The sequence below is a fragment of the Panthera onca genome, chromosome B2, assembly GCF_046562875.1.
Source record: "Panthera onca isolate mPanOnc1 chromosome B2, mPanOnc1 haplotype 2, whole genome shotgun sequence".
Lineage (NCBI taxonomy): Eukaryota > Metazoa > Chordata > Mammalia > Carnivora > Felidae > Panthera > Panthera onca.
The window spans coordinates 149080955-149097877 of record NC_138343.1 but is presented as its reverse complement, the minus strand read 5'-3'; the positions used below and the strand labels follow the sequence as shown (position 1 = coordinate 149097877).

Genomic DNA, 16923 nt, shown 5'->3' with positions numbered 1-16923 from the left:
AACCCAGAAATCAATAACAGAAGGAAAACTGGAAAATTTATAAACACATGAAAATTAAACAACACTCCCCTGAACAACTAATGGATCAAAAAAGAAATTAAAGGAGAAATAAAAAAGGTTTTTGAGAAAAACAAAAATGGAAACATAATGTATCAGAACTTGTGGGGTGCAGGAAAAACAGTTCTAAGAGGGAAGTTTATCGCAATAAATTCCTATATTAAGACGGAAAAAATATCCCAAATAAACAACTGAACTTTGTGCCTTAAGGAAAAAGTGAACACAAAGTTAGAAGAAGAAAGGAAATAATAAAGATTAGAGCAGAAATAAATGAAATAAAGAAAGAAAAACAATAGAAAAGATTGGCTAAAGTAAGACTTGGTTCTTTGAGATGATAAAATTCACAAATCCTTACCTAACCAAAAACAAAAGAGAAAGGACCCAAATCCACTAAATTATAAATGAAAAAGGAAACTTTAGAGTGGATACCACATAGATTCAAAGGACCATAAGAGGCTATGAGGAGAAACTATATGCCAACAAACTGGACAACCTAGAAAAAAATGGAAAAATTTTTAGAAACATATAACTACAAAGACTAAATAAGGAAGAAATTAAAAATATGAATAGACAAATTTCTAGGAAGGAGATTGACAAAGTAATAAAAAATCTCCCAATGAAGAAAAGCCCAGGACCACCGGCTTTATCAGTGAATTTTACCAAACATTTAAAGAAGAATTAACACTAATTCTTCTCAAGCTCTTCCAAAAAATTGAAGAGGGGAGATGTTCCTAAACTCATTTTATGACGTCAGCATTATCCTGATACCAAATCCAAAAAGGATGCTACCAGAAAAACAAAGAAACAAACAAAAGGCCTACAGGTCAATATCCCTGATGAATATTGATGCAAAATTCTCAATAAAATACTAACAAGCCAAATTCAGCAGCACACTAAAAGGACTGTCCACCATCATCAAAAGGGATTTACCTTTTGAAATGTGAGGATAATTCGACATATAAAAATCAATCATTGTGATACATCACATTAATAGAATGAAAGAAAAGAATCATATCATTTTGGGGCACCTTGGTGGCTCGGTAGGTTGAGCGTCCGACTTCGGCTCAGGTCATGATTTCGCAGTTTGTGAGTTCAAGCCCCGCGTCGGGCTCTGTGCTGACAGCTCAGAGCCTGGAGCCTGCTTCAAATTCTATGTCTCCCTCTCTCTGCCCCTCCCCCCACTCGTGCTCTGTCTCTCTCTCTCCTTCAAAAATAAATTTTAAAAAAACATTAAAAAAATTAAAAAAAAGAATCATATAATCATTTTAATAGAGGCAGAAAAAGCATTTGGCAAAATTCAACATTTTTTTCTCAATAAAAACTCTTAACAAACTAGGTATAGAAAGAACATATCTTAACATCATAAAGACCATATATAACAAGCCCATAGCTAACATCATGCTCAATGGTGAAAGTTTGAAAACTTTTCCTCTAAGATCAAGAAGACAACAGTGCCCGCTCTCACCACTTCTATTCAACATAATATAGAAGTCCTAGCTAGAGCAATCAGGCAAGAAAAAGAAATAAAGGGGATCATAATTAAAAGGGAAGAAGTAAAATTGTCTCTATTTGCAAATGATATTATTTTATATAGAGAAAATCCTAAAGATTCAACCAAAAAACAGTTAGATCTAATCAATGAATTCAGTAAAGTTGCAGGATACAAAATCAGCATATGAAAATCAGTAGTGTTTCTATACACCAAGAACAAATGTTCACAAAAGGAAATAATTGAAATTTATCCCACTTGTAAGTGGGATAGCATAAAAAACAAAATACTTAAGAATAAATTTAAGGAGGCGAAAGATCTGTACTCTGAAAACTATAAGACATTGATGAAAGACATTAAAGAAGACACAAATAAATGGAAAAGTATCCCATGTTCATGGATTAGAAGAATTAATATTGTTAAAATGCTAATACTACCATAAGCCTTCTATAGATTTAAGGCAATCCCTATGAAGATTCCAATGGCATTTTTTACAGAGGTGGAAAAAACCTCCTAAAATTTATATGGAACCACAAAAGACCCCAAATAGCCAAATAAATCCTAAGAACAATGCAGAAAACATCACTCCCTGACTGGAAGCTGTACTATAAAGCACTAGTCATCAAAAGAGTAAGGTACTGGCATAAAAACAGGTGAATACACCAATGGAACAGAAATGGAAGCCCAGAAATAAACCCAAGCATTGTACATTTAACCAATGTTTGACAAGGGAGCCAAGAATACTCAACAGAGGAAAGAAGACAGTCTTCTCAATAAATGGTGCTGGAATAATTGGATATTCACATGGAAAAGAATGAAACTGGGCCCATATCTTACTCCACCCAGAATTAACTCAACATGGTTAAAGACTTAAATATAAGACCTGCTGTCATGAAACACCTAGAAGACAACTTAGCAATAAATCTCCTCGACATGACTCTAGGTGGTAATGTCTAGATGGGACACCTACAGCACAGGCAACAAAACGAAAACTAAACAAGTGGGACTTCATCAAACAAAAAGCTTCCGCTCAGCTGAAGAAACCACCAACAAAGTGAAAAGACGACCTATGGAATGGGAAAAGTATTTGCAACCCATGTATCTGATAAGGGGCTAACATCCAAAATATATAAAGAATGCACAAAACTCAATAGCAAGAAAGGACAAAAGACAAATAAACGACCCAATTAAACAATGGGCAAAGGACCTGATAGCCACTTCTCCAAAGAAGATATACAAAAAGACAACAGGTACGTGAATAAATACACACGTCTTGAATCATTAGAAGATGTGAATCAAAACCGCAATGAGATATCACCTGACACCCGTTAGGATAGTTAAAATTAACAACACTGGAAACAAGGGTTGGTGAGGATTCAGAGAAAGGGGAACCCTCATGCGTTGGTGGGAATGCAGACTGGTGTAGCTGCTCTGAAAAACAGTATGGAGGTTCCTCAAAAATTAAAAATAGAATTGGGGCACCTGGGTGGCTCAGTTGGTTAAGCGTCTGACTTTGACTCAGGTCATGATCTCACAGTCTGTGTGTTCAAGACCCATGTCAGGCTCTGTGCTGACAGCTCAGAGTCTGGAGCCTGCTTTGGATTCTGTGTCTCCCTCTCTCTGCCCCTCCCCCTGCTCACTCTCTCTCTCTCTTTCAAAAATAAATAAACATTAAAAAAAATTTTTTTAATACTTTGGCCCTTGGATCTTACAATCATGTTAACTATTTTTCAGAAGTTGAGCTATGTATCTTGAAACTCACATTTATACTCTGTTCTTTAAGACAAGTACATCCAGGGGCGCCTCAGTGGCTCAGTCGGTTGGGCGTCCGACTTCGGCTCAGGTCATGATCTCACGGTCCGTGAGTTCGAGCCCCGCGTCGGGCTCTATGCTGACAGCTCAGAGCCTGGAACCTGCTTCGGATTGTGTCTCTCTCTCTCTGACCCTCCCCTGTTCATGCTCTGTCTGTCTCAAAAATAAACAAATATTAAAAAAATTTTTTAAAAAGACAAGTACATCCATATTCTGCACCATTGACAATTTCTTTCAATGTGAAAGGTACCATTATATACATATATCTATATATAATGTAATCATATTATACATATATTACGTTATATAATATATATAACGTGAAAATCATTACTTTAAGGACTATATCTGCTAGAAGTTCATAGGGGGAAAGTTCAAGTACAAGCTGATAGAAGTCCGATCTTTTGCCCCGTTACTGTGGATTGTAGTTACTGTGGATTGCAGAAAAGGTGAATACATAGCAGCACCCCTAGTGTTTCACGGTGTCGGTGATAACCAAGCTCATGAACTCCCAGCAGCCTTAATGGCCTAGGTGCCTCTAACTCCGACGAGAGAGAGAATGTGACTTCTTGGTACAGACCGCTTTTCCCGTGGTTTCTTTTAGGGAACTACGAACCTACGTGTCCACTGATGGTTGACGTCTTTAATCAGCATGATGGAAAGCAGCCTGAAGAATGTTCTTGTGGTTTCATTTGGATTTCTGCTTCTCTTTACGGCCTACGGAGGTCTGCAGAGTCTGCAGGTAAGTGAGGACACTTCTGAACAAACGTCCATCTCTTGGCCTCTAAGAATCCGCAGGGTCACAGAAGACAAGGAATGTAGGATTTCTTGTTAACCGATTCACTCCCAAATCCTCTCCAACAGTGGTTTTTATGTGCTTACAAATGTGCAGCCCCACCCTCTCCAACAGGATTGCACAGCAGTGAGTGTGTGTTTGACCCTTGGACAAGGACTGTGGGTCTTGGGCTCGTGATGTGATTTGCCTTTGACACAGTTAAAAAGAGAGAGGCACACGGGAGCGGCGGGGTGGCTTAGTCGGTTGAGCAACCAACGTCAGTTCAGGTCATGATCTCACGGTTCGTGAGTTCGAGCCCCGCATCGGGCTCCGTGCTGACAGCTCAGACCCCGCTTCAGATCCTCTGTCCTCTCTCTCTACCCCTCCCCTGCTCGTTCTCGTTCTCTCAAACATAAGTAAAACACTCAAAAAAAAAAAAAAAAAAAAGAGGGAGAGTCACAGGATGACTCATTGCGGATTCTGTGCCTTCATGCCTTTGGCTTTGTGGTTGGGGTAGTAACATGAATTTATCATATTTTGCTAGACCATAGAGATTCCAAGCTTCTTTTTTTTAATTTTTTTAATGTTTATTTATTTTTGAGAGAGACAGAGCATGAGCATGAGCAGTGGAAGGGCAGAGAGAGAGGGAGACACAGAATCCAAAGCAGACTCCAGCCCCTGTCAGCCTGACACGGGGAGTGAGCCCACAAACCGCAAGATCATGACCTGAGCCGAAGTCGGACACTTAACCTACTGAGCCACCCGGGCGCCCTGGATTCCAAGCTTCTTTAAGCAAAACAGTGAACTCGGACAAAGTTGTCTCCATAACTTTGACCCCAACCCCCATGGCACTCTCTCCTCCTCAAGCCTCTACAAGGCTGTAACAAGAATCACATTTGCCTAAAGGTAGATGGGCTGTATCTTCCCCTGGTAGTTACTTTTTGTTGTTGTTGTTGTTGTTGTTGTTTCCTTTTTAAAGTTTATTGGAAGGAACGTGTAGGTTTCATGAGAGGTAGAAACCTGTCAGATGGTTTTCCTCTCTTCTCTTCCTCATTTCCTGTTGTCTGTTTCTCTCAGTAACTAGCTCCTTTCTCTTGTTTTTCCAGCTTCTGCTCCATAATGACTTTTTGGCTCTGACATAGGAGACCTGTTTTCGTTTTTGTTTTAAATCCGAGTTAGTTAACATACATACACAGTGTAGGGTTGGTTTTGGGAGTAGAACCCAGCGATTCATCCCTTGCATACAACACCCAGTGCTCATCCCAGCAGGTGTCATCCCAGCAGGTGTCCTCTTCGATGCCCATCCCCCAGCCCCACCCACCTCCCCTCCAGCAACCCTCAGTTTGTTCTCCGTATTTAAGAGTCTCTCATGGTTTGCCTCCTTCTCTTTCTTATCTTGTCTTTCCTTCCCTTCCCCTGTGTTCATCTGTTTTGTTTCTTAAATTCCACATATGAGTGAAATCATATGGTATTTGTCTTTCTCTGACTGACTTATTTTACTCAGTGTAACACACTCTAGTTCCATCCACGTTGTTGCAAACGGCAAGATTTCATCCTTTTTGATTACCGAGTAATATTCCATTGTGTATATGTTGTCTTTATCCATTCATCACTTGATGGACATTTGAGCTCTTTCCATACTTTGGCTATTGTCGATAGCGTTGCTATAAGCATTGGGGTGCATGTGTCCCTTCGAGTCAGCACTCCTGTATCTTTTGGATAAATACCTAGTAGTGCAGTTGCTGGGTCGTAGGGTAGTTCTATTTTTAATGTTTTCAGGAACCTCCACACTGATTTCCAGAGCGGCCACACCAGTGTGCATTCCCACCAGCAGTGCAAGAGGGTTCCCGTTTCTCCGCATCCTCGCCAGCATCTGTTGTTTCCTGAGTTGTTAATTTTAGCCACTCTGATGGGTGTGAGGTGGTATCTCATCGTGGTTTTGATTTGTATTTCCGTGACGATGAGTGATGTTGAGCATCTTTTCATGTGTCGCTTGGCCAACTGGATGTCTTCTTTGGAGACGTGTCTTTTCACGTCTTCTGCCCATTTCTTCACTGGATTATTTGTTTTCTGGATGTTGAGTTTGACTCGTTCTTTATAGATTTTTGCATATTAACCCTTTATCCGATACGTCATTTGCAAATATCTACTCTTTATTTTATTTTAAGAGAGAGAAGGAAAGAGAGAGAGAGAGAGAGGGAGCAGGGAAGGGGCGGAGCGAGAGGGAGAGAGAGAGAATCCCAAGCAGGCTCTGTGCTATCAGCACAGAGCTAGATGTGGACTCAGTCCCGTGAATCATGAGATCATGACCTGAGCCGAGATCACGAGTTGGACACTCGACTGGCTGAGCCACCCAGAGGCCCAGTTGCTTGTGTTTGGAAGTGTACTTAACACAGGGGCCACAACCCAGAGAGAGCAGGTGGCCCCCACCCCCCACACACCCAGGCCCACCCCAGTCTGCCTGGGGTCTTGGGAGTAGAAGCACCCACGATCATTGCTGAGGTGCCCTCTTCCTTGGAAGACGTCAGAGGACCAGACCTCCAGCTCTGTGCACCATCCCGCCACCCACTTCCCCCACCCTCTGTCCCAGCCCGAACCGCCTTATCTCCTCCTTTGCTGGTCCAGAATATGTAAACATGGTTTAACTGGGATAACTGTCTCCATTGGTCAGGACTGGCTTAAGCAAAAGAATTCAATGACATGGACAGAAGTGACCTGAGGCATGACTGCATCCCCGCGATGCTGAAAGCACGTGTCTGTCCCTGTCATTTCCTTTGGCTTTCAACTGGCGGGCTTCATTCCCAATCCCCAGGGTCCCAGCCTTGATCTGGACTCACCCCGGGACCCAGGCACGCGTCTACACAGCCTTCCCCCTGCAGCAGCTGCAGCCTTCACACCCCTATGGCTACTGATCTGCTAGTCCTTCACATCTCCACTCGGATGTCACCTCTTTCCCTTCCTTGCTCCCTGGAGCTAAAGTCTGGGTGGGGTGCTCACAGGTGCTGAGGCAGACGCCTGTGATCGCATGATGCCAGGACCACAGCCACCGCTCCATGACCGAGTCCCCCTGACCAAGACGGGCCAGACACGCAGGGGGCAAACTATGGATAGTTCTGTGAATGAGAGTCATCGGTGTGTGCTAATCTCCAGCTGAACTCTCTTCTCAGGCTCTCTATGGGCTTAAAGATCCGACCCTACGCCCCAGTACTGAGCTGGGACCTATCTTGGCAGGCTGCCCAGCATCATCTCCCAGAAGAGCTTGACGGCTCTGGCCATCGTGCAATGTTCCGTGCTGCCTCTCCGCCCAGGATGAGGCCCGTGGAAACACATCCCCACATCTCCTGCCCTCGGCACCTCCCACCCTTCCCCAGGTTCCCCCTCATCCTCCAGATCTCATTTGGTCTTCACTCCTTCTAGAAAGTCTTCCTGACCCCACGGGGCTGGCCCGAGTTTCCCTTGCAGGACTCACTCCCCACTGCAATAGACTGTTTGCTGCGTTAATGATTCCTCTTGGCTCCTGTCCACTGTGCACTCCTGGAGGGCAGCGGCTGCTGAAATTTCCTTTTTTTCCACTAGAGCAGGTGCATACAGCCTCTGCGGGTAAGCGTTTAAGACTCTATTTGTTGCATGAGCTGAGTGAATGTCCCAATTGTTTATGCAGGCAGATCTTGCACAATTCGAGCTCAACATGCACACATACTTATCTTCACACGTGTATTTGCCGCCTGGCTCTCCTCCTAACACATGCAAACACAGGTGTTTGAACGTGGCCATTCACGTAGAAAAGAAATTTGCTTTTAAAATCCCACTTTGGCTTCTGGCATCCGTCTTCCTTTTCGGTGGTTTGCAGTCAAATCCGATTACAAGTGCCTTATGCACTTCGCTGGCTCGCGGCAGTGCTGTGGGCGGAAGAAGTCCCAACGCAGAGAGACGCCTCACGCCTCTCACTCACACCCAAGGAGGCGAGCCCAGTCGTACAGGAGGAGTTAACGCGCACGTATGAAGGAAACAAAGCCTCAGGCTCATCCAGCTCTCTCGCTCGGCACTCCTAGCAGCCAGAGTCATAAATGGAAATTTCCAGCTAGCCCCCATGGCAGAACAGAGTGCTCAATTTCCATCTTCCAACCAGATTTCAGAATTCTCTTGGGACTAGCCGTGTTTATCATCCGTTTTAATTCATCCGCAAATACCCGTTTAAGTACCTGCTTTGGGCTAGGCATCGGGAGAGATTTGGAAAAAGCAGAACATTTCCCTGAGTTCGAAGGTATCGTTGTCAGCTGGGGTGACATCGTGGGTCAGCATGTGGTGTGTGCCAGAGGTCAGGCAAAATTCCAACAGCAGATCAGAGCACAGGTCTCCGTGGATGACGTTATCCAGGAGCCCTCAGACACCCCTGATCTGCGCTGGAACAACGGGCACCCTCTGGAAAGCGAGGACAAGGAAGGTGGGAGCACGTTGGGGGGCCGGGCAGCAAAGGAAGCGGGAATCCTGGACCGGTGGACACAAGGCAGAGTAAGAAGTCAGCCCGAGGGTTTGGGATTCCTGTGGGCAGAGCGGCAGTGAGGGAATGTCAGAGAGCAGTACCTGGCCGGGGGTACAGGGTCCCTCGCCACAACACGTCTGGCAGAGGCGACCAGGCAGGAAGGGATGTTTAGAAACCAGGCATTCGAGTACCAGCCTCCAGATCACCTGGGCACCTCACTGTGCGTGTCAGTCTGCGAGCAGACAGTGTCCCCTTCTTTATCTCTTCCATGAGGACAGTAACTCTGTTTCCTCAGCTTAAAGGGGAGAAATACAAAGCTCTCCTAGAGATAAAAACGGATTCACAGAAGGCGTGTGGCCATCTGCCCCAGAGCGACCCCAGCACCGGGCCTCAGGCTTTCCCTCTCCCCAGGATCTAGCAGCAGCTGACTCATGGTTCGGACTGTGCTTCCTCCCAGGCCTCACCTGTCAGCTGGGGGGGAGCACCTATCAACTGGGAGGGGAGCACTTACCAGCAGGATGGGAGCACCTATCATCTGGGAGGGGAGCACCGTCAGCAGGAGTGGAGCACCTGAGCATCTGTCAGCTGGAGGGGAGCACCTGTCATCTGGGAGGGGAGCACTATCAGCAAGAGGGGAGCATCTGTCAGCTGGGAGGGGAGCACCTATCATCTGGGAGGGGATAACCTGTCAGCTTGAGGGGAGCACCTATCAACCAGGAGGGGAGAACTTGCCAGCAGGAGGGGAGCACCTATCATCTGGGAGGGGAACACTTGCCAGCAGGAGGGGAGCACCTGAGCATCTGTCAGCTGGAAGGGAGCACCTGTCATCTGGGAGGGGAGCATTATCAGCAGGAGGGGAGCATCTGAGCACCTGTCAGCTGGGAAAGGAGCACCCGTCAGCTGGGAGGGGAGCACCTATCCTCTGGGAGGGGAGAAACTGTCAGCTGGAAGGGATCACCTGTCAGCTGGGAAGGGAGCACCTGTCAGCTGGAGGGGAGCACCTATCCTCTGGGAGGGGAGCACCTATCCTGCGAGGGGAGCACCTGTCAGCTGGAGGGGAGCACCTGTCAGCTGGAGGGGAGCACCTATCCTCTGGGAGGGGAGCACCTGTCAGCAGGAGGGGAGCACCTATCCTCTGGGAGGAGAGAACGTGTCAGCTGGAGGGGAGCACCCGTCAGCTGGAGGGGAGCACCTGTCAGCTGGGAGAGGGCACTCCTCAGAGTAGCCTGTTGCTCGTGGCCTCAGGGACCAAGTGGTGACCCAGAGCTCTGTCCCCTTGGCTACTGGCCCCTCTGACCAGGGCTGGGTTTGTCCCCACAGAGCAGCCTGTATGGCGAGGAAGGGCTGGGGGTGACGGCGCTCAGCACACTGTACGGCGGGATGCTCCTGTCCTCCATGTTCCTCCCACCGCTCCTGATTAAGAGGTTCGGCTGCAAGTGGACCATCGTCATCTCCATGTGCTGCTACGTGGCCTTCTCCCTGGGCAACTTCTACGCCAGCTGGTACAGCCCACACATCTCGTGCCCGGGTCTGGCTCAGGACGCAGGTTCCTGCTCAGGAGCACTGAGCTGGAGCCCACTTGAGGTCTCCCTGCTGCTTTCACTTTAAAATGAGCGCCGTTTCTAGAAATTCCTATCTGCTTCTGGGACAGGACAGGCTTTCTTCCCCTTTTTTCCCGCCAAGATGTCTCTGTCCCTTTTGCTGGGCCCATCTCCTCCCCTGCTTCCCAGCTCTGACCTTCCCTCACGTCTTTCACGGGCCTTGAGTTTCCCTGTCTGCACCAGGGGCACTTTTGTGGCCCCAATGATGAGAGCTAGACCTTGACGAACACGTCGAGGGTGAATTTCAGGAGACTTAGCAGAAGGTGACCCGAGGACCCAACACCGTGGCCTCACCCCATCGCAGAGAGTGGACATGTCAGTGTGCAGGGGCCCAGCCTGAGACCTACCTCCTCCCTGATGGAGAGGTGTCCTCTGGGACCAAGCTCCAAGGACACCGGCCCCACAATCTTATTCCCGGGAACACACCTATCAAACATCCCTTGGAGGGACACCTGTTGTCATCTAGGACATAATGATTATGGCGATTTCACGTTCTTCTTTTTCTTATTGCCATGGAGTTTTCACACAGAGTCCTCAATGAAGAAGGTAAACCAATCACTCAATCGATCAATCAACGTTTCAAAAAATAAATAAATCGTTTTAAACGTAAAGCTGTTAGAAATACTCAAAAACCACCCAGCCTTATTTGTAATCCCAGCTCATTGGTGGTTGCTTGCAAACACAAAGAAAACTCACTGGCAATGAATTTGTCTCTTGCAAACTAACCAGAACCAGAAAAGGCACGAGTTGGGTCCTTTATCTGGGTTTTGTGGTGAAGCCGTCAGTCTAGTCAATCCATAAACATGACAAGGCTTACAACAGGCTAGGCATGGAGTTTCCTTCTCCGCAAAGGTAGGGAAGATTGGAGGGGGAAGGTACTGTCTGTCTGTGTTTTATTTTACAGGTTCACCTTGGTTCCGACCTCCATACTGCTGGGTCTGGGAGCAGCTCCGCTGTGGTCCGCTCAGGGCACGTACCTCACCATCATGGGAAACACGCAAGCAGAGAAGGCGGGGAAAGTTGGCAGAGACGTGGTGAACCAGTATTTCGGCACCTTCTTTCTCATCTTCCAGTCGTCCGGGGTGTGGGGCAACCTGATCTCATCTCTGGTGTTTGGCCAGACACCCAGACAAGGTAAAAGGAAACGGGGCTCCGTGATGACCCCCGAGAGGGCCCCCCATCCCATTTACACGTGTCTTTATTCCACAACTAGAGCAGGTGAATCACCTAAAGACGTGGTTCTCAACTGCCTGTGCCCAGCCTTCCCTGGTCCCCATCTGTTCCCTGGGGGAGTCTGGGCGGGTCCGTCTTGTCCACAAGTGCCCTGGCCATTCTGACCCTGCCCTCCGTGGGCAAGGGGAGCCCCCCAGAGCAGTGTCCTGGGAGAACAGAGGGCCACTGCCAGTGGACCTTGGGTTCCTGGAGTCATCACTATCCTTCTAGACTAAGAACAGCCTCGACTGATTTATTGTCCCACTGAATTAATCCAGTATCCAGTGTCTTAAATGCTCCACAAACGGCCTGTTGTCCCGTAACCGATTTGAACATTTGACGGCTGATGTCTTAACCCATGTTTTCATCTGGACGTAAAGTGTGGGTCTGTTTTATGCCTGCGCCCTCTGACGTCTGAAGATTTAAACCAAGGACAGAGGGAAATAAATCTCTTCAATTCTTACAGGAAACCTTTATCGATGGGGGTGGGCAGAGGTCCTGACTCCTGACTGCTATCTGGATTATTTCTGTCTCTTTGTCCTGGGCCTGCATCCTGCCATCCCCTATGAAGTCCTGCCTTTGGGAGACTCCCAAATCCCCCTTCCCCTATTCCTCATGTGATGCCATCACTTGCTAAGTGCATGGAGAAGGGAAACCAGCAGGTCATAGACACCCGTTTTTACTCATTATTGCTGTCGAGGTCAACAATAATCCAACAGAAACTGGGACTAAGTTTCGGTCTCTACAGCATGACCGGTGGGAAATGGAGTGGACAGGTTTAAAGCCATTCGGGCAAGAGAGCTTAATTCTCCAAGCGACCCCGGGACCCAGACCCGGAGGAGCGAGGCATTCCAAGGGCCCGGCGAGCGCACCAGCCAAGGGGCACTCGCGGCACCCCATGTGATGACATCTGTATCACGACAAATGTCCTTTCTTCCATGACGTCCGCCTCCTCCAGAGACTCTGACACGGTCTGGGAGCCCCTGGTGGTGCCCATTTTATTCTTTTAGCAGATTGGGAAACCAGCATTCAGGAGAGGGCCAAAGCGACCTGCCCAAGGTCATGGAACCACTACAGATGAGTGTGAAAGAGAACGCAGTGGTCCTGACACCTAGCCTAAAGCACCTTATTTCTTCTTGATTAGTCCGGAAATGTTGGATGTTTTCATTATGTCCGGAAAGTAATACGACTAGCTGTTGTGCAGCGTGTCTTAAAATCATGTATACGGACACGTGCCCGGGGGAAGTGTATTTGGAGGCACTTGGTCAAACAGACCCGTGTCTCGTGCCTTTGACCCATCGTGACTCTTGGCCCTGGGGTGTCCAGGCCCCCGTTGGCCGCACACTAGAATCCTCATGCCCCTTGTCCTATCAGTTTTCCACGTTCTCCTGTCGTCTTTTTGCTTCCACCTGCACAGAGGCCATCCCAGAGGAGCAGCTCCTGTCTTGTGGGGCCAGTGACTGTCTGATGGCCACAGCATCCACCAACAGCACCCAGCGACCCTCGCAGACGCTGATCTACACCCTGCTGGGCATCTACACGGGTATGTGCTCACGGCGGGCCGAGTCCCAGGGGAAGCAAACCTAACTCTTCCCTGGGTCGAGAAAGAGCATCTTCCCAACATACCAATATTCCTGTAAAGTGTGCTGAGCTTTGCACCGATGTGTTCTTCGTAGGAAATCAACTGCAACAGACCAGGGCTGTCTAATAGAGTTTCCTGTGATGACAGAGTCATTTTTCTTCTGCAAAGTTCTGTAGCCGTCAGCCCCATGTGTTTATTTATATTTTTACTACCTAAATTAAAAATACTGTTCCTGAGTCACAACAGCCACATTGCAAATGCTTGATGGCCACGTGGGGCCGATGGCTATCATATTGGATAGGACCAGGGTATACCACGGTATTGATGGATTGGTTACTTGTGTGTCAACTATGTCCAAGTGACCCTGGAAATCCAAAACCTTATAAGTTGTCATCTTTTTCTGAGGAATATATTTGAATGGCTCCTGCTGGTGTGGGGCCGGGGTCCTTCCTGCAGCGACCATTCTCCAATCAGGAAGACCCCAGGGTTCTCAGCTACTGGTCACAATGCAGCTGAAGGACGCACACATTGGAAGTTCATGGAAAGATGGCTGCCCAAAGGGAGTTCATTGTTCTACTGGTTCTTATCCTTAGAAGCTCATGTTAACGCAAAATATTTATGTGAATCATTTTCTAAATGACTTCCCTGTTAGAGTCACTAGATTTATAATTAAAGGGGGTATTTTTAGAGTAGTGTTTTTTGTGTTGGCTGGGTCGGTTTGTTTGTTTTTACCATTTGAAGAGAATTTAAATCTATTCTTTGTCCTTCTTAAAGATCACGGGTCTGAAATATGTTGAATTTGGTGGGACTGAGTCCAGGATCCTAATGGGATCAAAGGTTACCAAGGCTGCGTGTGCCGTCAGAATCCGTCCCTATGCTGAGACCATCAGCTGCCAGCAAAGTCACCTCCAGATCAGAGGTCACTGAGTGAGAACTTGTAAAACAGCCACTTGGTGTTGGCAAAGCGGAGCGAGCACCAGCGAGTGCCACGCCATAACGTGGACTTTCTCCGGTCCTGAAACTAGTAACTCAGGACCTTCGATAAGCTCAGAGCCCAATGCAGGAGAAGATGTGTATCCGGCTAACAGAAATTCGATACACGTGTTTTGAACGAGGTTTCCAGCTGACACGTGGTCACGTCTTCTCGGGGGATTGGGGTCCAGGGCAACTTTGACGAGGCGGTGGTACCGAGCGGGTGTCGAAGGACGAGGAGAGGCTTACCAGGCAGAGAGGGAGAGGGGAGAGGGCACTACAGGCAGAGAAGCACAGAGGCGCTGGTGTGGCCGGCGGACGAGGCCCTGGAGGGGACAGAGGAGCCGGAGACAGTTGTGGGACGAGCCGTGACCCACCGTGAAAAACCTTGATGCTGTGCTAGACGGTCTGGACAGGTGTAGACTCCTTTCCTGGACAGACTCCAGCATTAGCGTCCTTTGGAAATACAGAAAACTCGTGGGCAGAGAAGCCGGCCCTTGTGAGAACCCCCACCCCCGCCCCAATCCGCAGGAAGAATGAAGAGTAAAGGGCAGCGAGCGTTTAACCACAAAAACTAAAGCTTCTGCGGACCCCGAACTGCGTGTTTGTCCCCCCGTCTGCGAAACAGCAGTGCTCCAGCTTTTCCCCCACCGGCCAGACACTAAATATTCTAGGCTTGAGGACCGAGTGGTTTCCACTGCAACTGTTCAGTGATGTTTTTGGCGGGAAGAGAGGCCACAGGTAACATGTAAATGAAGAGCGAGGCTTTCTTTTCTTTTCTTTTTTTTTTAATTTTTATTCATTTCTTGAGAGAGAGAGACAGAGCGTGAGCAGGGGAGGGGCAGAGAGAGAGGGAGACACAGAATCTGAAGCAGGCTCCAGGCTCCGAGCCGTCCTCACAGAGCCCGACATGGGGCTCGAACCCATGAACAGGGAGATCATGACCTGAGCTGAAGTGGGACGCTTAACTGACTGAGCCACCCAGGCGCCCCGAGGCTGTTTTCTAATAAGACTTTACATACAAAAGCAGCCAGGAGCAGGAACTGGCCCGCGGCCTGCATTGCCCTGGTCCCAAGGAACAGCACAGGCCGTGGAAAATGCGTTTTTTGCATCCTCAGCCCCCGCGTGAGGTTCCCCTGCTCAGCACGCGGCCCTCAGTCCCCTCCCGCAGGTCTCTGGCTGCTGCCCCAGGCCCGACGTTACCCAGAACTCGTGCCCGCGGCATCCAGGGGCCCGAGGGAGTGGCAGTCCAGACGGTCGTGTCAAACGGGCACTGTGCACGTGTCCCATGAAGAAATCGTCTCTGGTTATTCGTACCCTGGCCTCACGCAGGGGTTCATGGGTCTCCTTCCTGTGAGCAAGGCCGTGTTACCGTAGAAACACACACGCGCGCGTGCGCACACACAAAGCAAACCGAAATGGAGAAGAACGGACCAAAGGAAAGAACTCCGCCTCCCCAGAGTGTTTTCCCGCCATCCCTGAGCTCTGTCCTCACGAGGAAATTCCTTTCGGAGCCATTCCCTCCAGTATACTAGACGTGCGACACACGCACGTTCACGCCCCTTGAGAAGGTTCTGGGTCACGGGCGGCCCTGGACCGTGTGTGATTTTTCCTAGTAAACACGTGGCTTCCATACCACGACCCAGCCGCAGGGCTGCCCCGCGGCTCTCATCCTGGGAGTCATGTGTCCCGATGGGTTCACGCGCCTGCCCACGGCGGAGGCCGTGGCCCCAGTCAGTGGGGAGCTGATGGCACGCCTCCTCCACGTGGCTGCACACCCGCCTTACCTGTGCGTGGACCGCTCTGGAAACCGCTTCACAGCTGAGATGCCCAGAGGCCCCCTGCACGTGGCTCTGACTGGTGGCACTCACCGGGTCTCCAGGGGACAGGTAGTGACCGCCCACGACCTCGGACGGCAGTTCAGCAGACTTCCGTGCGCCGTGTGTCGGAAAGTGTCGTCAGAATGCGGAGTTGCCCCGACCTGGGGAGAGAGGATTGTGTTCGGCCCAGGGGAAAGCGGCTGAATGACAGAAACCAGGCTTAGAAGTAGATCGGCACCTCCGGGGTGTGCGGGGCGTGTGGGGACGGGTCCGGCATCTCTGCCGACAACGTGGAAGGGGCGGGTCGTGAGCCGGGCGCTCCCCCAGCACCGGGCCGGCGCACCGTGCAGGCGGACGCTGAGACCAAGTACAGAGAAAGAAATAACTCGAGTCCCCTTCAAGGCTGCCGGGCCTCAGCCATCGGGCTACAAATCCCCGGCGGCCCCTCAGAGAAACGGAAAAAGCTTCCCGGCTCCCGAGTCCCTCTGTGGCTCGCAGAGCACCGAGTTTAGCACTGAGCCAGGGAGGAGAAAACCGGGTATGCGCGGACCCCACACCACCAGGAAGGAAAGAGGTGTCCGTGTGAACAAGAGTCAGTGAGCTGTAGCCCTCGATCCGGGTATCGAGGTGGGTTCGTGGTGCAGACGGAGGTCCGGTCACCACTGGGGCATCACGAAGGCGCATGGTGTCCCCCACGGCGGGGGGGGTGGGGATGAAGAGTTGTCTTGAACAAAACCCGTTTGCACAGTTAGCGCACTCGCACCCACCGCGAAGGGGGCGCCCCCCACGCAGTCCCTCCGCCCGGGTCCCGGGCTTCCGCGGCCCCGGGCACAGCACCCCACCTGCAACGGCGCCCCTCGGCGCCCTCCCTCACCCAAAGCCCGCAGGTGCGCAGCTCTGCTCCGTCCTTCCCCTCGGCCGGTCCCCTTGGGGGATCTGCCTCCTTAGGGCACCTTACTGCCACCTGACTCTACAAACACGCGCTATCCCATCGCATTCAGGAGGCGCCACACTCACGCACCTAGCTCGCCCCCCAGGGCTTCCGGGTAAAGATGCCGGCATAGACACGAAACTCAGCAAACCAGAACCGCCGCGACTCGCCATCCCGAGAAGGGAGACT

The 16923-nt window shown here is 49.6% G+C and overlaps 1 protein-coding gene across 4 annotated transcripts in view; it reads left to right on the top strand.

The window, feature by feature from the left end:
* Positions 1-16923, top strand: part of UNC93A (unc-93 homolog A) — a 40854-nt gene that overhangs the window by 11452 nt on the left and 12479 nt on the right. For 3 of the 4 annotated variants that reach the window (XM_060617087.3, XM_060617086.3, XM_060617084.3), the window contains exons 2-5: positions 3963-4100; positions 9937-10118; positions 11122-11351; positions 12847-12972. In XM_060617087.3, the coding sequence (XP_060473070.1) occupies positions 4011-4100; positions 9937-10118; positions 11122-11351; positions 12847-12972 (628 nt within the window). In that variant the 5' untranslated portion in view covers positions 3963-4010. Of the gene's footprint in view, positions 1-3584; positions 4101-9936; positions 10119-11121; positions 11352-12846; positions 12973-16923 lie in introns of those variants that run through there. The other variant, XM_081795787.1, reaches the window with a different exon arrangement.